Source organism: Zalophus californianus, chromosome 6 (genome assembly GCF_009762305.2).
Source record: "Zalophus californianus isolate mZalCal1 chromosome 6, mZalCal1.pri.v2, whole genome shotgun sequence".
In the NCBI taxonomy this organism is placed as follows: Eukaryota; Metazoa; Chordata; class Mammalia; order Carnivora; family Otariidae; genus Zalophus; species Zalophus californianus.
Genome location: NC_045600.1, coordinates 14,403,972 through 14,429,357, shown reverse-complemented (window position 1 = coordinate 14,429,357; position 25,386 = coordinate 14,403,972). Strand labels below are relative to the sequence as shown.

General features: G+C 45.2%; 1 protein-coding gene across 5 annotated transcripts in view; it reads right to left on the bottom strand.

The window, feature by feature from the left end:
* Positions 1–1,857: 1,857 nt before the first annotated feature.
* Positions 1,858–25,386, bottom strand: part of FOXN3 (forkhead box N3) — a 279,851-nt gene continuing 256,322 nt past the window's right edge. For all 5 annotated transcript variants that reach the window (XM_035727923.1, XM_027569629.2, XM_027569627.2 and 2 more), the window contains 2 exons: positions 23,441–23,546; positions 1,858–8,636 (listed from right to left, as the gene is read on the bottom strand). In XM_035727923.1, the coding sequence (XP_035583816.1) occupies positions 8,087–8,636; positions 23,441–23,546 (656 nt within the window). In that variant the 3' untranslated portion in view covers positions 1,858–8,086. The remainder of the gene's footprint in view (positions 8,637–23,440; positions 23,547–25,386) is intronic.

The following is a 25,386-nucleotide window of genomic DNA, read 5'->3' as shown; positions in this document are numbered from 1 at the left end:
GAATTGGGGTGTGAATTGAAGAGGGAGGAAGGGGTGGCCGGGTACCATCTTGAGGGCAGAGAACCCAGATGTGGAGGCATGTGAATACACGGCAAGAAAGTGAACACACATAGGAGCAGCTTAGAGACACATCTGAATGCTGTCCTTTCAAATCAGTCACCTGACAATACTCTGGACTTGTTCCAATAAGATTGCCCCTGCTTACCCCTCAGGAAGCTCTGCTCCTGGAAGACCAGCCCCAACCGCTTCAGGGTGCCATTTAAGCCTAAGCATCTGCCTTCCATACCAACTCAGGGCTCCATTACCTTGCAGGCCCCTTCAAGGCTGACTCCACCTGTCACTGTCACCCAGCAGTCACTGGGATAGAACTGTTGCTAAATGAATGCTTCTTGAATTAAAAAGAAGGGCCTCCCGAGGGTAGCATATGAATCATTACCAAAAATAATATGCAATACCTAATACGATGAATTTGACTTTGGTGGCAGCTTTTTCTACTGCTGTGGTATTACTTCAATTCTTTGCTACTCATCTCCTTTCTCACTTACACAGTATTGTAGCCCAGAGGCCTTGCGTTTTGGTCTTCACTGCAGGTCACAACTACCAGATTTTCCTCCTTCCTCTCTTCTGTGGGATGGTCAGTAGCCTCTGGAGGTCAGATCAGCATCTGGGAGGTGTTATCATTTGGAAAGAGTTCCCTCCGGTATTTGGACACTCAGTCTAACTGGGCGTCTTTTCTAGCCATCTTGAGGTTCCCTTATAAAAAAGGTTTAATATGGGCTTCTTATTGAGGCCGCCCACCCGTTATACTTGACCGTAAGCATACGCAACTTGGTCAACTACCTGATTCATCAGATTCAACCCAAGGGACTGTTTTTCTTCCCAATCAGGTCTCCTCAAATACTGAAGGTCTGTCACCCGGGAGGTGACACCACAGCTTCGTAGGTGAGTTCCCACCACAGTGGGAACGGAAATGGCAGCAACACCAATGTGTGGGGTCCTGGGTGACCGCTTTGAGAAGTCTTGGGGGGGGGGCCTTCTCGTAGGATCACTAGACTAGATGCGCCACACAGCGCCCCGCCCCCCCGATCTTGCAGTAACACCTCGACCACAAGAGTCACGGGCTGAGAACCTTGAAGACACCAGTGGATGTGGGGGGCCCAGGACAGGGCACAGGCCAGAGGCCAGCAGCTCCCCTGGGGTTCCTACTGCGGCTGCTGGAATCTATAGATCTGCATGGTCCGCTGAGACAAAACCATCACAAAAGAGAACACCCTTTCTGCTCCTCCAGCATGGTGACTGGTGCCCCATGATCTATTAACCGTCATCTCATCACTCCTTTAGCCCACCCAGCTCCTTGCTGGACCTTGGGGTGTGGTGCAGGGGTGATGGATTGGTGATAGGTTAAATCTATAGAAGTGTAAGGGTTAGAAAGTTATCACAAGAAACCCTCAGGACCTGGGCTAGGTTGGCAGGCTCCAGCCCCAAAGCAGAATTTGAGTTGTTTGCCAGCTTCCAGATGAAAGGCAGAATCTGTCTAACCACAAGCTCTAAGCTCTGTGGTGGGGGGCTTGCTGTCCGACGATTCTTTAGACCAGAGATGAGAGCCACAAGTGAGCCCAGCCTCTGGCTGGGAGTTTGCGTATTTGCAAAAGGTGTGCCATTTTTTTTTTTTTTTTTTAAACCACAAGGGAAGCATGCACGAGGATGGGTGGGTCCAGTAAGTGCGTCTGAGACCCTAAAACCGAAGTGGAAAAAACGGAACACACACCCTAGTGCAGGTAAGAAATAGAAATGATTTTACTGCTCGGCATTTGCATATGGAGACGCAGTGCACACAATACGACGTGGCATTGTTCGTCAATTGATGCAACTCAGTAATTTTTATTGCAACTGGAAGACAATACATCACAGAAACTTTATGGTAGGTCTGGGGGAAAGTGTTATTTACAATAAATGATGAAATAGTTTGTCTTTGGCAATATGATTACATATGAAGAATGCGAAATGCATGTATGGATGCCTCCAAAGCAATACCATCAGGTCCCTAAAGTCCGGCTGATTGTGCCTGCCTTCACAATGCTCCTGCAGGGAACACAGATGCAACTGAACGTCACTTTCTTTCTCCTTTATGGTTCTCCCTTTCTATTCATGATATTGGCAGTTTCATACAGAAAATACAGAAAAAAAATTGGCTTTTGAGAAATTATTACTCTAGTAAATTAGAATTTGGCCATGTAGGTCTATTGGCCAGCGAAGGTCAGACGACCCTAAGCATCGATAGTAAACCTCTTGGTCTTCTGATTGCTTTATCACTGTTATTTTTTTTTCTTCTGTAAAACAAAAACACAACTCAGAAATGTTACAGAATCAGAGTATAAAAAAATGTACAAGTGTCTAATGCTTCCCAGACACACCCGGATACTCCCCCCCCACCCCGCATTTTCACCATGGCAGTAATAAGTAGTAAGGGTGAATAAAACAGCATGAAACTGGTTACTGAATCAGCTATGAGCTTCAATGGCCTCAACACACGTACTCAAGAAATGCTTCATGTTTAAGTAACTGAACTTGTGCTAAGTTTCATCTAAAAAAAGGAGGTGGGGGTTGGGGAACTCAGGCCACAGTAATGAAAGGATGAAATACAATTTGTAGGTTTGATAGGCTCACCATATCGAAGTCTGTGCGAATCCAATATGGAATATCAGTTATTTGCAAAAGCTAGGGAAGGCTGTTCGCAACTTTTGCAAATGAAATACAGTGGGAAAAACACTGTTGAATATACTCCAAATAAATAGTCTTGATTTCAACGCTAACAAAACGAACAGGAAGGGTACTTGTGAGCATATCACAGTAAAGTCAGAAGTGATCTTTCACCTAGGTCTGATTTCAAAAGTAGGACAGCAAAATGCAGCACCATAGACACATCGGTTTCGGCCGTTAAAAGATGGGTCATTTTGAAAATCGTTATTTTCCTTCCTTAATTTTTGGTCAGTGAAGCTAGCACTTGTTTGCTGAACTGTGGAAGAATTTCAAGGTCACACGCATTATTCATGATAAAGCAACCGAGCTGACGAGTCTGTGCTTAATTCAAGAATAACCAGTAGAAGAGAGAAAACAAGGAGTTAACCACCTCTGGTGCTCTCTCAAAGGAAGAGGGGTTAACAGATGAATTCACAAAGGTAGGCGGGTCTATACAGAACACTGAATGCCATGTGTAAATCCTCATGAAACTCCAGAAACAGGAACACCACACAATGTATATACTTCGATTTACACATTCCGTTACAAAGAAAAAAAGACACCATTACAACTTTGTAACTGTGTTAACTGCAATATAAACCAAAGTCCCGAGTTTGGCAGGTAACTAAAAGAGGGTTATCACTTAGGTTATATAGCAAAAGTGTTGATGTATATTATATATAGTAGTATAAATAATAAAAAAGTATTATTTAAATTAGATCACAGTGCTGCATTATGTGCATAACAGTGTTTGATATAGTATTGGAGGGCTGGGACCTACGACACTAAGGATTTAACTGTCAACACTGGTTAAGTCACAATCAAGAGGGGACACAGAGTTTGAATGTGTTCTTTTGGTGGCAAAAATCCTGAAGATGAAAGAAAAATACTTCTCTACAGAAACATAAAAATAAATTGCAACATCTGGGCAGCTGTGATCCACCAGAAAGAAACCGAGTCCCAACCTGAATCAAGTTTAAAGGGAAAAGAGAAGTCACATTGAATTTAACCCAATCCCATATGGAAAACCCTTCCATGTAGGTCACTTGTACAGAACTCTGATTCCTTCTCCAAAAGCCCTTCGAACGAGAGGCTAAGAGCCCACATGCATAGTGTGGGGGTCACTGAAACGTGAGTTGGTAGCACTTGGTGCCGGGCAGTCCCAGTGTGTCCCAGCACTGAGCTGGGCACAAAAGCCATCTGGACGGTTTTCACAGCCCACAGCCTCAAGTCCCTGGGGCAGGAACGCCATTCGTGTGCAACGGCAGCTTCTAGAATGCCCTGTGGTAGCTACTGCCGCACCCAGCAAGGACCAGACACGCTGAATGCCTCTCCGAGAAAAAATCAGCTCTTGGGAAAAGCCTCTGACACATCCCTTCTTAAAGACTCAGCCCCAAGACTGAAACCTGCAGCAGTTGTCTTGGCCATCTCAAACCACCACCTAAACGTGGGTTTGGTTCATTTGAGTTTCAAATAGACAGCTTTATTTACCAAAGAACTCTTAGAAGTATATTGATTAGAGAGGGAAGGGAAGTAGGAGCTTATGGTATATAATAAGGCTGGGAAAAATCTATGATGCAGACCCTTTCCAAGTAGTACTAGATAAAGATAAAAGACAATTAGAGTAGCATAAAAATAACTGTCTATGTGTATATCATTTAAGAAAAAAGAGCTACAGTCTCTTTCTCTTAAATGTGTCCGAGGGCCAACAGCAAGTAATTGTAGATGTCATGGTGCTGATGTGTTCATGGTTGTTTTCCAAAGCATCTTTAAATATTGCTATAGTTCCCCGTCTCCCCCTCCCCCCCTGCCCCACGTGAGTATGTGAGATACTGGAATGACACATGAAAACACCCCTTCTCCCAGCAGGAGAAATGAAAGCAAAAACACCACACCCCTGGAACGGTGCTCAGGCGATCTGTCAAGACTCATGAATACATATGCTAGTTTGGAAGCTAAAAGAACACCTGACGTTTGGGAAGTAATTCCAAGACTAAAGTGAATTACATTTGAGCAAAATAGTCTTTCACAAATAGGCTTGTGCTTAAATCCTCTACTGCTCTTGGAGGGAGTGAGAGAGGGTGCCTCCCGCCCCTTGGCTTGGCAAGGACAACGGACAACCTCATTCTGCCATGAATTCACTACAAACGGCCACATACACATCAATACTTTTTTTTTTCTCAACAATCAAAATACAAAGTTAAACACAATTGAGCCATTGTTTTGGTTATGCATAATGTGTATGCCTCCAAAAACAGAAGAAAAATAGAAAAAAGTACCCTCACTAAAGTTTCCCCTAGAAGTCACCCAGCGGCTCCTACACAGGTGCTGAGGGAGACTCAGGAAAATAACACTTAGAAAGCTGCCCGATGAGGTATTTATGCAAAAAGAGTGGTTCTGGAGTTAAGAACACACTTTTATATTTATCTATTTCTCAAAGAGATCAGAAAAGTAAATCACACACATTGCATTTTATTATTTTCTAAAAGACACCTTTGCTCCTTTAGAAAAACGAAATGAGGGGAGACAGCCCACCGCAGGGGTTTTGATTGGAAGAAGTCCCCGCCAGAAACAGTCCTGGATGTCCGCCTCTGCCTTTCGGGAGGGAAGCCTGAACTTTATCCTGGGGGGTGGGGGTGGGGATGGAGGAGTCGGGGGGCGGAGCCGAAGGGGGTGTCTTCCGGGTTTGGTCAGGTGACAACACATATCAAAGTGTTGCTCAGGCTCTGCAACTGACACCAGCTTTTGGGGTGTCAGATATTTGGGGAGATGGAGGCAACAGGGCACTTCGGTAATACATCCTTTTCCCATCTACACCTGGGACAAATGTGCTGGAAGTATTCAGGTTCAGGTCCTGAACTTGACCTGTCAGATGGGCACAGACTTCTTTTACCCCCCCGCCCCCAGGTTCTCTTATCAGCAACCCAGAGGAAGGAAAGCGCGGGGTCCGCGCCAGTTCATTCCCTCTGTCCTGGCTGCTGCTGGCCACTGGGCTCCACGATGGCCCCCGACTGTCCCGTCTTTAAACATCCCCGTCTCCCCAGTGCCCCCCGCTCTCCCTCACCACCACATCCTGAGCCCCGGTAGTGGGTGTTCCTGTTTATGTTTTAAAATCCCCCTCCATGTGGGTGGAAGATCATATTCTTTCAGAGATTTCTCTCTGGATCTCCCAAGATAATTTCTTTTAGGCAAAGGTAACAGGAGTTTCTGGTCTGCGTGACATCGTCCGGTTGTCTAAATTCAGCTCTCATAATCTATGTGGGCTTAATTCCAGGTTGGTTCGTGTGCTCAGGCGGCAGAGGTGGCCGGCCCCTCCTTCCCACTGCGAGATGGCATCACAGGAAAACTGTCTGGGGCTGGTCCTTCCAACACCCGTGTCACTTCCTCCTTCGCGCGCACCCTAACTCACACCCTCATCCAATAAGGCCCATTAGCGTGCTTTCCCTTCTTCTGGCGAATTTGCATAATTATTCACTGCCTTTTTGCTAGGACCAAATCACGGTAATGGTTTTCTCAAGTCAGCGTCCCGTAATTCTCTTGATTCTATCATACACACTCACTACTAAGTTTGCCCTCAAATTATTGCGTCATGGTAAACATGGACAGACAAAGAGAAAGGACACACTTTTCAACAGAGAACCAGGGGGTCGGGGGCTGAAGTGCAGACAAGGCAGTTAGAGCTCCGCCATCCAGGCCCTACCAGAACACGAAGATATTTTATATTGCAGAGTAAGATTCCCCAACAGTCAGAATTTGTCCCTGAAGAAGGTTAAACCTTAAACACCTGCTTCAAAAAACCAAAACAAAATAATTGGGAAAAAAAAAACAAAACAACAGAAAAAAAATTAAAGAAAGAAAGAAAAAAAAAAAGAAAAGAGAAAACCAAAAGAAAGTCTAAGCCTAAGGGCTTAAAAATTAGAGGCATAGCCTTTTCTCTATTTTCTATATTTATATGAAAATAATTCATGCTTCATGCTAAATACATTATTTACCTTACAAGAACTTTGTTATTTTTGAATAAAAAAAAGTTTGTGTTTTGTGATTTTTTTTTCCTTTTTTGTCTTTTTTTCTTTTTTTTCTTTTTTAAAAGGAATCCATGCATTGTGGATCAGAAATTTCTGCTGGCTACACTGGCTGAACGTGGAATTCACTGATTTTGCAAAGATGAATCCTGATATTAATTGCAAACTCCATTTTGAGGGCAGTATAGGACTTTTTTGTTTTTGTATTTTTTTGCCATGTTTTTACTTTTGTTTGTCCATCAATCTGCCTTTAATCTTTTAGAAATACACCACAATACTAATGGCAGGTTCTGTAGCTTTTTGTTTTCTCACTCGGATCAAATAGTTTTGACAGACAGAAAAAGATCTGTACCATTATTTTCTTCCTTAACAGCTATTGTACTTTCCTGGACTTGATATTCACTTGGGCAGTTAAGAAGACATAGCTTGTTTTCTGCATCAGTTCTCTCTCTCTCTCGTGTGTGTGTGTGTATATGTATGCAGGGCCAACCTTCAGGCTTATGGCTTGTGGAACATTCTCTCAATACAGAACAAAATTCAATGATGAGCAACACCACTAAAAATTGACCCAGTTTCTTCTCATTAGTCATTGACACCTGGTGTAAAAGGAGTGGTCCAGTATGTCCCCCTCCTAAGATGCTACTAGGCTTTATAGCGAAGAAGCACAAAGGACTGGAGAATGCCCCCCACTCTGTCCACCCACCCCTGTACACTTCATGGCAATGACACCCATGGCAAGGCCAAGAGTTTTCCTGGCACAGCTGGACGCCCCGCACTACGAGTCTGGGTCTGCTCCCCGGGGCCCAGGGTTCTTCCTTGTCCCCGTCGCCTTATACGCATTCACTCAGTGGCCCCAACTGGGGGGCCATCCTGACCTTTTAAACCTAAGGGTTGGGCCTGATCGATGATGACTTTGCACACGTGCCTTCTAGGTGTTGAATGTGTGTTCCCGTGGCATGACCGCTGGCATCCCTGCGGATTCAGCCACGTGTTTCTGACAAAGCTGGAGGAAGCAATGGTAATTTTGGCTTTTTCGGTTTTGTCTTCAGATAATGAAAAGCTTTTGTAAAACAGCTGAGTGTCAATATGAGTTCTATGGCTTCAATCTCCTTTAAAAATAAAATTCTTAAGGGTCCAAAACAAAGGAGGGGCAAATTAAAAAAGAAAAAAAAAAAAAAAAAAAAGGAAAGAAAAGAAAGAAAACCAAACCAAAAAAAAAAAAGAAAGAAGAAAAAAAATTGCTGATATTGCCACAAATCATTAGAAATCTCCTGACATGCTAAAACCAAATGGCCGAAAGTTCAAAACAAATCAGTGACTTGTTTTTAATTTTTTGTGGTTTCCTTTTGCTCTTTCTGCCCCTTTGCCGTCCGATTGGTGATGTTATTCAAACAGGACCGAATCCCTGCCAAGTGCAGGAGCGAGCCCGCCGCCTCTTTCATCTCCTCGTCGTCGCTCTCGGGGGGCTTCTCCGTGCGTCTCTTTTTGAGGGGCAGCGTGTCGCTGGGCACCTTCCGGGCCTTGGCGAAGTGCTGGCGCTTCTTGTGCTGGGCCGCGTAGCCGCTGTCCCCCAGGGCGTCCTTGGCCTCCTTGGGGCTGTGTTTGCGGTCGTCCTCCTCCGTGTCGCTGTGGCTCTCGTGGCTCTGGAAGCTGCCCTCGCTGCCCTCGCTGCCCTCCTGGCTCCCCTTGGGGGCGAACTCATAGTGGTCGTCGGCCGAGGAGGAGGAGACCGAGTCGCTGGCCGGCGAGGTGCTCCTGGCGTTGGACGACTTGGCACTGCTGTAGTTGTGGTCCTCCTTGGGGTCGCCGCTGACCACCGGGGAGCCGCACGACGGCTCGCTCTCAGTCCGCAGCCGGCAGCCGCCCAGGCCGTTCCTGCGGACGGGGCGGCGGGGAGGGGACACAGAGAGGACACAGGTTAGCCCCCCTGTGCTCACGCCTGCGGCCCCCTGACCCGCAGCCCGGCGCTCTGCCCGCCTGGGACCCTGCAGGCGGCCCTGCTCTGTGGACAGCACCCCAAATCCCGACCCCCGGCCTCCCCGCCCATCTCCCCCCTCGCCTGCATTCTCCCTCGGCTTGGGCAGAGACGGCAAACCACTCTCTTCTGTGGTGATGGCGGTGGAGGGCCACCTCTTAGATTAAACCAGAAAAATCAAGCCGGGCTTGGTTTTGCACGCCTGCCAACACCGTGGGGTAGGCTCCGCCAGCCTGCTGGGGTACATCAGGGGGACAAGCCCACTCTCTGCCAGAGCTGCGACATTAGGACCCTCTTGTCAGGAGATGAAATGCAGGGTTCAGCAGAAAGGGCCACCTGCCGTGTGGTGACAGCTATTCACTGGCGCCTTCCCTCCCTCCCTCGTTCATCCTGCAAATATTCACTGAACACCTCATACAGATGCATGGTCTTAGGGAGGGTCCCAAGGAGGTATCCGCGGTGGGATCAGATACAGACGCTGTCGCAAAGATGCTTAAAGTTGAACAGAGAAGCAAGTCGTGGTCGCATCACAGGTGAGGGAGCAGTAAGGTGCCACCTACTATACTCACCACCTGCCAAATGCCGCGTGCCATCTGCCAGGATGGCTGCATTTACCTCTGTAAAGTGGGTGCGAGCATCCCTATTTTACTGACGTTGGAAGAAGGGTCTGGAAAGCCACACGGCTAATACGTAGCAGAGATGGGATTAAGACCAAAGTCTGATTCTCAAGATGGGCTCTTAGTGCAATCCGACAGACTCTTGCTGTTTTTCTGATTTCCCTATAACTAGGTCCCTTCCATACACTCCCATCAGAAGCCCACACCACTTACCACACCACGGATTACTGTCTCGTGTCTTTACGTCTGAGTGATGAACTGAGCTCCCTGTGCTTCCATACTGGTAAAGGGAAGCGTAATTGCACCCACTTCATTGTGGGGCTGAGGACGGGGGACCAGTGCCTGGCTCAAGGGTGAGGACTATGATGTTCATTCCTGCTTCGGCCACACATTCCCAGGGGTAGGCACTGAGAGGACACAGCAGGTGCTCAGAATTAGTGGTGATGAGAGAGGCATATGCACAGGAGAAAAGGGGTAGCAGCTGGAGGGGATGGACGGAGGGCAAGAAAAAGGTCTGTGGAAGACATGGCATCTGACCTTGGACATGCGGGCTGAAGGTTCTGGGCAGGGAGAGGTGTTCTGTTGCACGATGTCGGCCCCGTGTCCTGTAAGCCTATCCACCCGATGATGCACTTCCAGGAGCTCTGGGGAACATGAGCACACTTTTCCTTCCTGCCTGCCTACATACACACGCCCCCAGCTGTACGCTCTCCTACCATGTTCCCTCCACAGACAGCACGTCCCACCATCTGCATGAGCTGTGCGATGCCTCGTTCAATGTCTGTGCGCTTCCCATCGGAGTGTTAGCTCCGCAAGACAGGGCCCAGTCATGACATGTCCCCCAGCGCCAGGTACAGAGTGGACACATGAGACAGACTGAACAAGGGTAGGAGCAGATGGGATTGTGTGTGGCAGAGAGCATGAGGTTTGGGAACCTACTGTGGACCCCCCCAACATGCCTTACTGGACAGCCCCCGAACCTACGGCACCTGTGGAAAGCCTATGGGGTTGGGGCCAATGAGAAGATTTGGTCACGAGCTGTTGCCCTCTCTTTCCTGCCATGCCTGTGGGCCCTGCGGCTCAAGAGATCCTGGCTGCAGCCCAGGGAGAAGGGTGAAAGGGGAGGCGAGTCCTTGGTGTAAATGGTGCAGCAGGGGAGGGGAACCAAGGGGTCTCCCCCCTGGTGTTCGAGGCCCTGCAGTGGGTGCTCCACTAAATAGGAGCGGGTGGTGAGAATTCCCACTGAAATATGCACCCGCAAAATGCATGAGGGCCATTATCCAAACCCAACCTTTGCTACATGCCTGGAGATCAACAGAATCAACCCCAGCAATGACAGTGCTGCCCAACAACAATTCATTTGCACAATGAAATCCTAGCAGTCTCTAGAACGGCCCCAGGCTGTGTCCTGCACGCTCTGATCCCAGAATCCACAAGCACCTCCGCCCAGCCCTTCTGGAAAGAGCCTGGCTCTCAAGACAAGACAGGCTTCTGTTCACAGCCCAGCCTTGCTTATTAGTGACCTGCCGTGGGCTCATCTCCCTTACAGGGCGGGGTGATGATGAAATGAAAAGTTCCGAGCACAGAGGATGGGTTCTTTAGTGGTGCTTGAGAATTCTGCCTTGGTTTCCTCTATTGCCATCAGACGGCTCACCACTGCTTCCTGTGGCTGTGACATGCTTACCCGAGCACTCGTTTTCTTTCTCTTCTGGGTCAGGAGGCTTATGGGAACACGGCATAAAGGAAGAGGAAAGGGGACCAGAGAGAGGGATGCCTCAGGGGCTTGCCTGTAAACACAGCCCCTGAGCTTTGGGGAATTGGCCCTGCGATATCTATTTTCTGCAGACTTTCCGTTTCTTGGCTCTGTCTTAGGTGCAGAGAAGTGGCTAGGACAAGATTACTTTGAGGTGTTTCCAAATATGAAACTCAATAAATGCAACTAATTGCACAGGTGGCTATTAATAGTTATTAAACAAATGAAAGTGAAAGCCTCGGATAATGGTTCTCTTGATCTTTGCTGTTTTAGGGAACTGCTGTAAAATGCAAAATAACCGCTCTACTGAACCAGCATAAAACAGTCTCAGGGTGAAGCCCGCGACACTTGGATGAGTAAACTGGGCTACGGCTGACTTTTAGAAGATCAATCTAGTTCTGAATCCTCATTTGTTAACAACATGGGGCTTATAATTCACTTCACTACCACAGTTAAGCAGAACAGGCTACTCTGGAACATGGCGGGGGAGAGTCATGGGAGGAAGAGTATGAAATAAGGCAAGTGCTGCCAAAAGCTAATTCTCACTGAATCTAGGTGAAAGGCATATGGTGTTCATTGTGCGTTTCTTTCTTCTTTCCCACAGGTTAAGACATTTTTTTGAGTAAAAAGTTTGGAGTAGGGGGTGGGAGATACATGCTAGAATGACAGCAAGGACAGAACATTCTAGTTCCAGACTGTTAGAAGAGGAAAGGTTCTGGGCCTGAGAACTTCTCTTTCTTTTTTTTAAAAGATTTATTTATTTATTTTTTGAGAGAGTGAGAATGAGAGAGAGAGAGAGAGCGCACGCACATGAGAAGGGGGAGGGTCAGAGGGAGAAGCAGACTCCCCACCGAGCAGGGAGCCCGACGCGGGACTCGATCCCAGGACTCCAGGATCACGACCTGAGCCGAAGGCAGTCGCTTAACCAGCTGAGCCACCCAGGCGCCCGAGAACTTCTCTTTCTTAAAGGAGATAAACAAGCCTGAGAGAAGTACTAAAGACACACTACAGTTAAATGGAGAACAGAAAAGAAAATCACTTTGCTAGCCCATGAATTAAATGTTATGTAGGGCAAGGTCTCCGGTACCACCTGGAATCACGTTGCATGCCAACAGTGATTCCATAACCCATACGCTGGAACACTGGCCTAACTCAACCAACCATTTTGCAGATTAAACAAACAGAAACTAAGGAAGTCCCGTGACTGGTCCACGGTGCCCCAGCTAGTTCTCAAAGACAGCTCAAGCAGGAATTTGAAATATCTTTCTCTCTCGGGTAAGGAAACCAATACACCCTTTGACCGTATTTCTGGATAAAAACAGGTATGCAGACGTTAAGTTCAGGGAGCAGGAATTAAAATATAAATGTATCTCTCTCAGTAGACAAAATTAACTTTCCCCGAGACTGTAGCATGGGCGCATAATCCATAAATGACACACAAACTCGGCAGGGCGTGACAAGCTCCTTCAACTACGAATAACTTGATGCAATGCTGTTCATGGCGGCACAAGGCTGCCAGGGGTCGTCATTATGGGATGCCACATACTTAGAAGGAACCAGTCATCCCGAACATGTTGGAAGGTAAGTAGCTAACCACCTCTTCAAAAATCATTCATTGAAATGAACATGGGGTACATGAGAAATGCCTGCCATTTCTCAGATGTAGCTGAGCTTACATGTGACACCACTCACAGCGGTCATGTTAATTTCAAAAACCTGGTATTCATTCCTTCGTCAAACTGATGGGCAATAGCAAACATAAAAGGTGAGAAATCACATTAGTTCAGGCCGAGAATGAGCAATGCTTGCAACTAACAAGTCAAAGTATGGCTTTTAATGAGACATGGCCATTTTGCGGTCTCCTCTCTTGATTCATTATTGGTCTAACCATACGTATCACCTCCACCTTGCACCTGGGCCCAAGGGTTTTCTCTGGAACTGATGGTTTTAAACCTAGAGACCAACATTTAGGGTGAAGTGGTCCTCTCAAGGGACTGACTTGAGAACTCTGGACTTTTGTTAAGCATGCAATTAATGGGATCCTGAATCAAGGCTAGAGCTGAAGCCAGTGCAGTGCTTCTGTCTAAAACCAAACACAGGTAGAAAGACAACGGAAGACAAGAGATGGCTGGGGGCTTTCACTTCCAGCTGGGAGGCAGAGAAAACATCTGGAAGGCACTCTTCCGACTATCACACAAAAGATCTTGGACGAAGTACAGCGACACAGTTTTAGGTCACTGCTGTGTCTCCAGGGAAGGCTTCACCGGAAAAGGGGACTCTCAGAGAAACCCTTGCAAACACACGTGTACCAGGAGAACGTCACACACACACACAGTTAAAAAATAAAGGGACAAATCTGAAATGGGAGCAGTAGGCAACCGAGAAAGCCAGGGTTTCCCCAGAGCAGATGCCTACTCCGGCACCGGGACAAGGGCCTGAACTTATGGTGATGGGGACAGAGCGGCAGAAGACTGACTCTGGCAGCTGCTGTGGCTCCTCAAAGGGGATTTAGGTGGCCTCAGGTGTACTGGTCCCTAGGCACCCAGCATAAGTTTTGAAAGCAAATCCTCTCTTGAAGAACACAACCTGAATTTCAGCCATCAGGATTGCCCCATACTAAGGTTAATCAAATATTCAAGTAGAAACCTCATGACCTAAAATCATCAAAGAGACCAGCAAGCAGACCACTAGGAATGTATAAATGTAAAAATGTCATGTAAATGAAAAAGCTAAGATGTCCGAATGATGATAATCTCAATGAGGTTATCATTGGGAAAAGTAACTTGCCCATCACAGGCAGACAATGGGGATAAAAGCCAGCCTTAACCTCCGCTCCGGATGGGATGCAAAATAAGAAAAGCCTCCCCTGAGATTTTTTAACCACAAGCCTCGAGTCTTGTGGGGATGAGGCCAGAATTTGGGTCAAACTAAATTTAATCTAAAGTGCCCAATGGTGCCTACTAGAAGAAAATACAAATCCTTTCTGGAAGAACAGTCTTTAATCTCAGGCCACAATGAATTCCCACAGATAAGACTTTAAGGAACATAGGTTCATAATAATAATAATAATAATAAAAAACACAATTAAACACAAAAGAAATAAGCCCCCATAAGGCAGAGACAACAGAAAAACCAACTATAGAATCTGAACTGTAAAGCTGACAAATATTGAAGTAAGTAGGGACATGGTGTCAAGCATGTGTACAAAAATAAAAGAGGGAACTGAAAAGTATCAGAAAGGAAGAACAGATTATGAAATCTAAGTAGACAGATTTTGGAAAGCATCAGAGTTGCTTGAGATGAAAAAAAGTATAATCCCTGAAATTAACCTCAATGAAGCTGAAGGAGAAAAATAAGTAAAAAAAAAAAAAAAAAAAAGAGCAGTGAATTGGAAGATGAATCTGAAGAGACTACATACCATGTAGCAGAGACAAAGAGAAATATGGAAGAATGGGTAATGTGGAATACAGTAAGAAGACCCAATGTAAATCCAACTGGAGTTCCAGAATGAAACAGAACATAGGGGTGAACCCAACGCCTGAAAAGAAAATGGGCTGAGAATTTTCTCATTCTGATGAAAGGTACCAATCTTCAGATTTAACCGACAAATCCCACAGAAGGTAAGTAAAAAGAAGTGTGTATCTGGACACATCATAGTTGAACTGTAGACATTTAAAAAAGGGAGAGAGAAGATTTAAAAATAGCAGAAAGAAAACACATCACCTAAAGAGGAGTATCAGTGGGGAGCCTGGGTGGCTCAGTCAGTTGAGTGTCTGACTCTGGATTTCGGCTCAGACTGTGATTGCAGGATCCTGGGACTGAGCCCTGAGGTGGGGCTGAGCCCTGGAGGTGGGCTCCGTGCTCAGGGGAGAGTCTGCTCAGGATTCTCTCTCCCCCTCTGCCCCTCCCCCCACGCATGCACTCTCTATCTCTTTCTAAAATAATAAAAATAAATAAATCTTAAAAAAAAATAGTATCAGTTAAGATAAAACAAACACAACAGGGGAAAGTGGAAAAATATTCTCCAAGTGAGAGAGGAAGGAAAGAATGGTCAAACTAGAACTGTATGCATAGTAACATTATCTTCTAAGAATGAAGGCTTAAAAATAAGTATGTTTTCAGACAAGACGTTGTTAGAGCTTTACTAAAAGCAGATACTCAGTATAAGGAACTTCTTAAGAATATATTTCAGGAAAAAAGGAAAATGAAGGTCTGAGACGCAAGAAAAAATGATAAGCAAAGAAAATGTAATCAAGTATTGACTGAACAGCATAATGATGATAATGACTAAGCGACTTAAAAAAAACTGAAATAGAACCAAAGTACTGGACAAATGTAACACATCATTTGGGAGGCAGAGAGAACAGCAGTTAAAGCATTCCAAGGGCCTTGTATTGATCAGGAGGTTAAAAGTATTGATTAACTTTAAACATTTTAAAATATTCATGTTACAAGTTCTGGGATCAACACTAAAAGAAGAGAAACAAAATATATAATTTTTAAACCATCAGAAGGGAAAAAATGAGGAAGGGAGACTCTTGATCAATTTAAAATAATGCAAGAAATGAAAAAGAATCTGGAAATAGCAGGGCAAACAAATACAAAATAAAATGGTAGAAATAAATCCAAATATGTTACTAAAAAGGGGCTAAAAATCTTCACTGAATGGTAAAGATCATTAACACAGATTTTAAAAAAAAGGTATTTGTTTCTAAGAGAAAAACCTAAAACACAAAGACAAAAAAAGGTTAAAAGTAAAAGGATGGAAAATGTCTCAAGCCATGCTGGTGTAGCTATATTAAAACCAGAGAAGACAGATTTTTAAGGCAAAAATCATTACTACAGATGAAGAGAGTCATTAAACATTCATAAAGGTTCAGTTTACCAGGAAGATACAACAGTTCTTTTTTTTTTTTTTAAGATTTTATTTATTTACTTGACAGAGAGACACAGCGAGAGAGGGAACTCAAGCAGGGAGAGTGGGAGAGGGAGAAGCAGGCTTCCTGCCGAGCGGGGAGCCCCAATGCGGGGCTCGATCCCAGGACCCCGGGATCATGACCCGAGCCAAAGGCAGACACCTAACAACTGAGCCCCCCAGGTGCCCCGAGATACAACAGTCCTAAACATGAATACCTCCAGTAAGATAGCTTCAAAATATACACAGCCCAAACTGAAAGAGCTACAAGGAGAAACAGTCAAATCCACATTGTAATGGGAGATTTTAATATATCATCCTCAGTATTCAATGATCAAGTGTGCACCCCACCCCCGCACACAGGGTTAGTAATGCAGACTTGATCTAATGGACATATACGGAACATGTGTTAGTTCATTATTTTGAAGCACATATAGAATATTTATAAAAACCAACGTATACTAGATCATACAGCAAGTCTCCCCAAATTTTGAAGAAGCAGTATCTTACAGATCGACTCCCTGACCACAAAAGCCTGGTAGTTAAGAATCAGTGTTGAAGACGTAACTAAAAACCAAAATAAGAAACAATCACCTTCTCCTCAGTTTGAGAATTTAAAAACATGCTTCTAAAAATACCTGTGAGTCAAAGAAATAAAAATGGAAATTAAAAAATACTTTGCACTGTTAATAATGAAAATAAAAGATATCAAAACTCATGGGATACAACTAGGCAGTAGTTTCAAGGAAATTATAACCTTAAACTTTTACAGAAAAAGAAGAAAAGTTTAAAATGAAAGTAACCAATGCAGGCAAAGAGAAAAAGAATAAACCACAAAAACAAAGCAAATTATTAATGAAGAAGAAAAAACAAAAACAAACAAACAAAAAAACCCAAAACCCCAAATGAAAAAACAACCCGGAAGCTAACTTTCAGAGGAAAGCCAAAAATTACGGAAGAAGAGTGATGTTAAAATGAAATAAGGAATGAAAAAGGAGCATAACTACAAAAGTATTTTAAAAAGACGGCAGGCACGTTACGAATAACTTTTCGCCAATAGATCCGAAAACTTCGGTGAAGTGGACGAATCCCTACAGGTACCATAATGAATTCAGAAAGAAATTAAAAATAAGCCACACTCTTCCTGTGGCATTTCCTTCTCTCCCTCCTACCATAAAGCATAACCTAATTCTGAGTTTCAGAACTGCCTTCAAAGAACATGATTTCAGAAGACGGAAGCTGACACGTGCATGGTCTTTAAAAACAAAACAAAATATAATACAAAAAGACCAATAGCAGGTACTGCATCGGGACTGTAGTCAATGTACTGTGACAGCGCTGTATGGGGACAGATGGGAGCTCTGCCTGCTGTAAGCAGGGCATAATACACAGACTCGTCTAATCACTACGTGTACACCTGTAACTAATGGAAAATTGTGTGTCAACTATACTTCAATTAAAAAAAAGAAAGCCCAGGGGCACCCGGCTGGCTCAGTCAGTACTGTACGCACCTCTTGATCCTGGGGTTGTAAATCCAAGCCCCATGTTGCGTGTGGGGATTACTTAAAAAATAAAGAAGGGGAAAGATTTGTCTCCTTAAAAAAACAAACAAACAAAAAAAAAACCCAAATCTCAAAAAAGAAAAAAGAAAAAGACCAGTGGCAAATCTTCCCTCAAGTTCTGTTGTTAAACCACACCCTATCTTAAAATTGAACGTTATCAGCTTCCGGAACTCCTGTGACAAACATCTTCTCAAAGGGGAAAGACAAAGTGAGGTGACCAGGAGCAGATCTTAGGCTGAGAGGAGACTTCCTGATGACTCTATTCTGACAGCACCTTAGGTATTAATGCTTAGACCATTAATTCCTGACTCGCTTCATGTTCCATGGGCACTGCAAGTTTTCACTTGAGGTCCAAATAAAATTAAGTACCTTTAGACGGCGACTAGATGGAACTTTCTTATAATTTTATAAATTGCTGAGGTTCAGATGACTGCCACCACTCCTTAAAACCAATGGCTTGGGCAGATGTATACTGTCCTGAAGGGGGCATAAAAAGCTCAATCTAAGCCTTTTCCTGGGGTTTGGGGCTAAGCTCCAGGTGCTCAGAAAGGGAACCTGGGAGGGTGTGTGGAGGGCAAGCTAGATGAATCCAAGGCTCCCCACATTATTAATCTTATTATTTTTTTTCCAATTGGTTTTACTGTGGTAAAATACACAAACATGAAAAACTTACCATCTTAACCATTTTTAATTGTACAGGTCAGTGGTGTTGAATGCATTCATAATCATTGTGCAGCCATCACCACCAGCCAACTCTAGAACTCTTCATTTTATAAAACTACAACTCTGTCCCCAATAAACACTAACTCTCCACTCCTTCCTCCCCTTAGCCATTGGCAACCACCCTTCTACTTCCCGTCTCTAGGATTTTGACTACTCTAAATACCTCATATAAGTGGAACACAGAGTCTGTCTTTTTGTGACTGGATTATTTCACTTAATGTAATGTCCTCAAGGTTTATCCGTACCGTACGTAGCATGTGTCAGAATGTCTTTCCTTTTCAAGGCTGAATGAGATTCCATTGTGTGTATATACCACATATTGCTTATTCATTCATCTGTTGACGGAACCTTGGGTTGCTTAAACATTTTAGCTATTGTGAACAGTGCTGCTATGAACACAGATGAATGAAAATCCCTTCAAGACCCTACTTTTGGTTCTTTTGGGTACAAACCCAGAAGTGGAACTGCTGGACCATATGGTAATTTGATTAATTTTTTGAGGAATCGCCATACTGTTTTCTACAACAGCTCCACCATGTTACATCCTTACCCACAGCATACAACGGTTCCAAGTCTTCCACATCCTCCTCAACACTTGTTAGTTTCTGCTGTTGCTACGAGTCATCCTAATGTGTGTGAGCTGGTATCTCATAGTTTTGATTTGCATTTCCCTAATGATTAGTGATGCTGAGCATCTTTTCATGAGCTTTGGCCATCTGTATATCCTCTTGGGAGAAATATCTATTCAAGTCCTTTGCCCATTTCTGAATTGGGTTGTTTTTCCACATTATTTATCAAGCACCTACTTAACGCGTATCATAGGCCAGGCACATAACTCTGCATTACCCTAATAACCCGTAAGACTGGTTTTCTCATGAGAAGTCCAGGCACATACACACAACCACAGGATAAGGACCGGGGAAACTTGGTTCCTGAGTTCTCGTATGTAATTTCTGGCCCTGCTGCCTTATGAAGGACCCCCACCCCCTCCGCAGTTCTCTCTCAGTCCTCTCTGGCAAGCCTTGGACATTTAATTCTTCTCAACCACCTGAATGATCACTTGCGGTCAAAAGAGCCCTCAGAGTTGAAAGCAAGGGGGCCCAGATCCCAGAGAGCTGCTATGGCCCCTACCTGGGAGGCAGCCCATAATGCTATAAATGTAAGAAATTTGGGGCTCCTGTTTCCCAAGAGAGCCAGAAACAGTTCTCCTAGGGCTATAATAGTTTGTTCCATTCAATGTATTCTCTGCAAAGAATGTCTCTGGGAAAACCGAAGACACAGGCATAAAACTTTAAGACGTGTGAGAATCATTTTGAGGATGATGTGTCTTGAGGACTCTATGCCCAGGCAAATTTAAAAATAAGCAGGTTTCCAACGACTAAGGATGGGCCAATCTCTGAGGTTATTGAGTAAAAAGTCAACACTGTAAAGTCAATTACACTATTGACAGATACTCTTACAAGGAGATTTCACATCATAATTATATGCAAAGGAACCCAGCAAATACAAGCTGTGTAATGATCAGCTAATAAAAGTAACACTTCATCTATGTCAATAACAGTTTCAGAGTTAAGACAAACAAACATGGCCTTTGCCACTCAGTGGTGGGAAAAAAAAAATCCCTGAAAGACAAATATTTTCACTTAAGGAGAAGTCACTTAGACTCACACAGAAAACCTGTCACACAAAGCAGAGTAGGAAATTGGTCTTTAGTGGGTGCTAATGACTCTCTGGCCCTCCCTCCATCCCCCACTGCACTGATGCAGGGGGGCAGTGGTGGGAACACGGAACACTCCCAGAAACCCTTGGTCACCAACACGGGGTCCGGCCAACATCTGCTGTTGTTCTGTTCTCCTGTGGACTGTTTTCCTTTTAACCTCAGATACATGGTCAAATTTTTAAAAAATTTTAAATTACAATTGAGTGTGAAAGAGCAAAACAAGATCCTCCCCCCGCCCAAAGACTTATTAATGGGTTTTACAGAGACACTGGTTCTGCACATACCCCCGTGGCTATGTTTATGTTTATTCTTTCTGAAAGCACCTCAGTACCTATTATTTGCCAGGCATTTGGGGCATGAAGAAGGCAAAGTATTCTGAGCAAGGGTCCTTGACCTTACAGAGCTTGCAATACTCCTCTCCCTAATTTCTCTTAAAACTGAGCTGGAAGGTGCCGAACTCGTATCTGGAAAATGCACTGCTGATGCACAATGGTTTTCTTGACTGGTTCTCTCTTATTCATGCAGATGGAAACCTGTCTAGTTTTGCAAACCAGCAGTTGTGCATTTCACCGAAAACTTCTCTGATGCTGAGGAAGGTCATCACTCTGAGACTACGTGTGCTTTCACAGTGGACAGACGTCAAGCAAGTGGTGCCATTTTGAAACTACTGTCACTCAGCCCCAAACCCACCCTTCCACAGTGCTTTGTAGGCTGGGGCTGGGGCTGGGGCTGGGGCTGGGGCTGGGCTATGCAAGCCCCACGTCTGCTGCACCATCTGGCTCCATGTTAGACTCAGACAACAGGAGATGCCATGGAAAGACTGGGAAGGGGGTGGAGGAAGAAAGGACACGCCCCTTCCTGTGTGTATCCTGTTCACCTGAGGTGGCAGCTCATTCCTGTAGAAGCTGCTGAATCCAGCTCGTGGTCCCTCTGACGCTTACAGAACCAACTTCTTCACGTTCCCCTACAGGGCTTGCACCAGCAGGAGATCCTGAGATCCCTCTGGTCCTTCCACAGGTCCCTCCTCTGCGCTCAGAGACTCCAGTGCCCTGGGGAGCGGTACCCGTCAGAGGTCTGGATCCCCACCCCCAGCTCCTCTTCTGAGGTCTGAGCCCCACCTCCGCAGGGCAGCCATCACAACCTCTCCCCTTTCTCTTAGCCCGAGGGCATGTGGCTGCTTCCCGCAACTGCTCTCACCACGATGCCTGGAGTTCTCTTATCCTTCCAGTTACTTGGTTCATAACTTCCTACCTGGTTGATGGTTCTTTACGTGAAAGTCTCCCTGCTCGAACACCTAGTATGCTTTCTGTCTCCTGACTGCACCTGAAACCTGTTTTGTGGTCTTTTACCGTGGCAGAGCCAAAGTAAGGTGCTCCCTGCACTGGGGAAGCGGCGACTCTTTAATGAGAGACAAGACTTCACTGTTTTGCGGTGGTGCTTTGTTATCGCCCAACCAGAACATAACCAGGAGGGAAAAAAAAAAAAAAGGAAATCAATATTTTAAAAGATCCTCTAGGGAGTACTAATCAGTAAAATGTATGATAATGGGAAATGATATATGTTACGAGGATAACAATTAAAATTAGGGGATGGCTCCTGCCGAAGGCCAATCTCGTCTTATGTCTCTCTCCCCGTGCGCCCGGCTCTCCTGTGCTCTGCTCTGAGGAATGGCCGGAGCCACATCAGATCCATCCTAGAAAGGGCTGAAAGGAACGCTCAAGATGACAAACTGAAACCTACACTTGGAATCTGCTAATAAACAAAGACTGCTGTTCCACGAGAAACAGTCTACAGTCTCAAAGTCCTGTCAGCCAAAAAGGTAAGGTGGGAGGTGAGGCTGAAAAGATTTTAAGTAAGAACAGAAAATGGAGTGCCTCTCTCATAATGTGAGGCAAAGGCAATGATACTTTGGCTTCGTGGAAGAGGCTTTTCATTTATGAACTCAGGAATTACTGATCTACAGATAACCATGGAAGATACTGGAGAAATACAAGAGAAAGACCCAACCCCCATCTATTTTTGGAAAGTATCACCATGTTGGGTTAGCGGAAATGCTATGTGGTTTTCTAACTTTATTACTATTCTAATTCCAACCAAATTCCCTACTCATCAGGTCCTAGACGCCAGTGTCTGCCCTGAAGACTGGGGGACTTCCACCTTGGCATGAGTAGGCGGGTTTGCCAGAAGAGTGGCAAGACATAATTGAGCAGGAAAGCTTCACGTGGTTCCTGCACGCGAGGGAGCGCGACCTTGCATCTTCCCTCAGCCCCCCAACAGACCTTCTGGGGTGGTTTCCTTTGGGACATGAGACACTATGAAAGGAAAATGGCGTTCAGATGCGAACTTGATCCAAAGGTGCAGAGTGAGCAAGGAGAGGATGCTACGGAGGGGTGCAGCTCAGTGCGACGGGCCTTCCAAGCGAGAGCCTGGGCCTGACACTGCAAATGTGAGGAGCCGTCAGCCATCAGCCCAGTGAGTGAGAGCCAACCCTATCTATAGCAAGTGAACCCGAGAGCAGAGGGGGACACACAGAGGAATTTTACCACACAGGGTCACCCATCAAAGGGCCACAACCAAAGCATGGGGCTTTCAAAGGAAAGAAAACTCCATCCAGGGTGGCTCAGAGGCCATGTTCCCAAAAGCTTTGTGAAGTAATCATTTTTGTGATGGACCTTGAAGGAGGTGCTGATTTGCATGCAGAGGCTGAGGGAAGCCTACACAGAGGCAACGAAGTGGATAAGATGGGCCAACAATGGACATCCTTGGGGAACAAGTTTGGCTCAAGGAGACAGAAGGAATGGGGTGATGTCAGACTGATGTGTGGGAGGCAGTGGGCAGAGAAGCAGCAGGAAAACAGGAGGTGGCATCCACATTGGCACCTGTGAGGGGTCAAAGCTAATGAGAAACCCTAACCCAGGGCCAGCAATGGAGTAAGAAGGATGGAGGGAAGCAATTTCCCAAGGAAGACTTCATGTGGCTTGGGCAACTGACCTGATTCTTGGAAGCAGGGGGAATGATGCCACCTGTTATTTATATGCCACTTACCAAGGCACTTTTCACACAGGATTTTGCATTTCATTCTAGAGGTAGACCAGCTGGCCTAGAATCTAATGAACAACTTGCTCACCACTTCCTTCCCCCGCCACCTTGCCCTACCTTCTTAGAACAAAAATGCTTATTTGTCTTCACCTCCTTATCTGCAAAGGGACCAAGATAATTTGAGCCTAGAAGGTGAAGCTGGCACGTGGACTGGGGTCCCTGGGAATTACTGTGACTTTTCTGAACACCCAAACCAGGTTTATGGTCTTCACTGTTTAGAGGCTGGGCCTCTCCAACCCAAGTGACCCTGTGGGACACATGATGATGCCCTTCCCACTTCTTAGGCAGGCTCTGCCCGGAGAGTGTCTCCCTTACCTCACAGCTGCCGTCATTCCAATGGGAGTGATTGGCAAAGGCCGAACTCCAGGAAACAGCCCGCGGCTCAGAACCCGTGCTCCATTTTGTATCACTCCTGGAGGAACTGGAAAAGCAAAAAGGAAAGACACCACACATGAGTTCAACTTCTAAGATTTCTGTTGAGTCAGAAATTCTGGATACACCAGAGAGGGAGAGAGAGAGAGAGAGAGAGAGAGAGAGAGAGAGAGAAAAGAGAAAGTATTATTGGCATAGAGAGTGAACAGAGAGAAATACACGTCTGACACATGCGCACACGCATGCACACCAAGAGGGAAAGAAAGATCCCATGCCTCAAGAAAGAGGTTCAGTCAGCTGTGTCAGACCAATACCTTCCAATCAAATTATTGATGCATTGGTTTAAAAAAGGGTGAGTATTGAAAAAATGGGCTTCTAACATTATTTGCTTGCGCTTATTTAATATAAGCTTTTATTTCCAGTCAGACCCTAAAACAAGATCTCAAGAACACTGATAGAAGTCTGACAGCAATGACCAAACAAACGCATTTCCTCATGCTTCTCCGATCATGGTCAGAAGCTGAGAACACCTTTCTATTTGTCCTTAATCCAACAAGGGAAAAAGAGAGCCAAAATAATAACAAAGCTGATTTTACAAAAGCCTCTTGGCACCTCAGTGCTCACAACACGGTTCATGCGCACAGTGATTTCTGCTGCCAAGGAAAGACCCTTCCTCAGTGTGGCTGGGGTAGAGGGTTGACGGGGAAGCTCTGGCTCCTGCCTCAGAATCATGCAGAGCCCTCTGGAGGGCCCACTTCCTCCTTTCTCGAAGCTTCCCCCGAGCAAATCTCCAGAGAGTTCTCTCACCATCCTGCCTTCTCCTAAATACCCTCGTCCCTGGAGCAACGGTAAGCCAACCTTTTTGCCAGTGAACATCAGACCCCGTCCGTTTCCATACAATCCCACAGGAGCCTCACACCTGTCTGAGGAGTCACACAACAGGGGAACCACAGGAAATCCCCGAGAGTCCATCTTTTTCGACCTCCCAAATAGCAGTTTCGTTTGGTTCAAGCCAATACTCTTCCGGTACTACCAATTCTCCTCCATGCGTCCACGGGGCCAGGCATGCATCATGAAGTGAGAGCCCTGATGCGGGGCTTGGAGTCTTAGCTTTAATCTTAATTCCTCTTGTGTGACTTTATGCAAGTTACCGAAATCTCTTCTTCCTTCTCTGAACAGCATCCTGAGTCCCCCGAGCTCTGGCTGTGTTCATACAGCAGCCCCCAGTCTCATCCAGAGGCAAGGTGGATAAATCAGGCTTTCTCAAACAAATGCCATACCAAAAAGGCTCCAGACAATTATACATTCAAAATGAAAACCCTTCTGGATATTAAATTTTTAATGTCCATATTGAGTAGAATACTCTCTATAAAACACAAACATTACTTTCTAATCCTGTAAATTTTAGGCTTCTAAGAGCATGTTTACATAAACATTCCAAACCTTTACCAAGAGGTCCCTCACATAGGATGAACATCCACTCCTGAATATGGGATAATGTTATATAGACTGATTCCTCGAGAATTCTGTGGCTCTTGCTAATATTTTTTGCTACTTTTTTTTCTAGGTCTGTGTAAAGCCCTTGCCACTGGGTTTTCTAAAAGGTGGATGGGAGACAGAATTAAAACCAGTGCCCAAAGTCAGTACTGCCAATGCAGTCCAGTGGTCCAGAATCTTCCCATTCTCATACCATATTTAACTGTGACAGGCTGAACTAGATCAGAAACTCTTACCCGTGTCCCTTACTCTCAGCCTGATTTCAGACAGCAGATCATCTGAGACAGGAGACTTACCAACTATCTTAGAAGCATGAAACCTGTATAATGTGATACTCTGGGTAGGTATCCTATTTTGCTTAGTTGATAAGTTCTAAGAAAGAGTATCTAAAA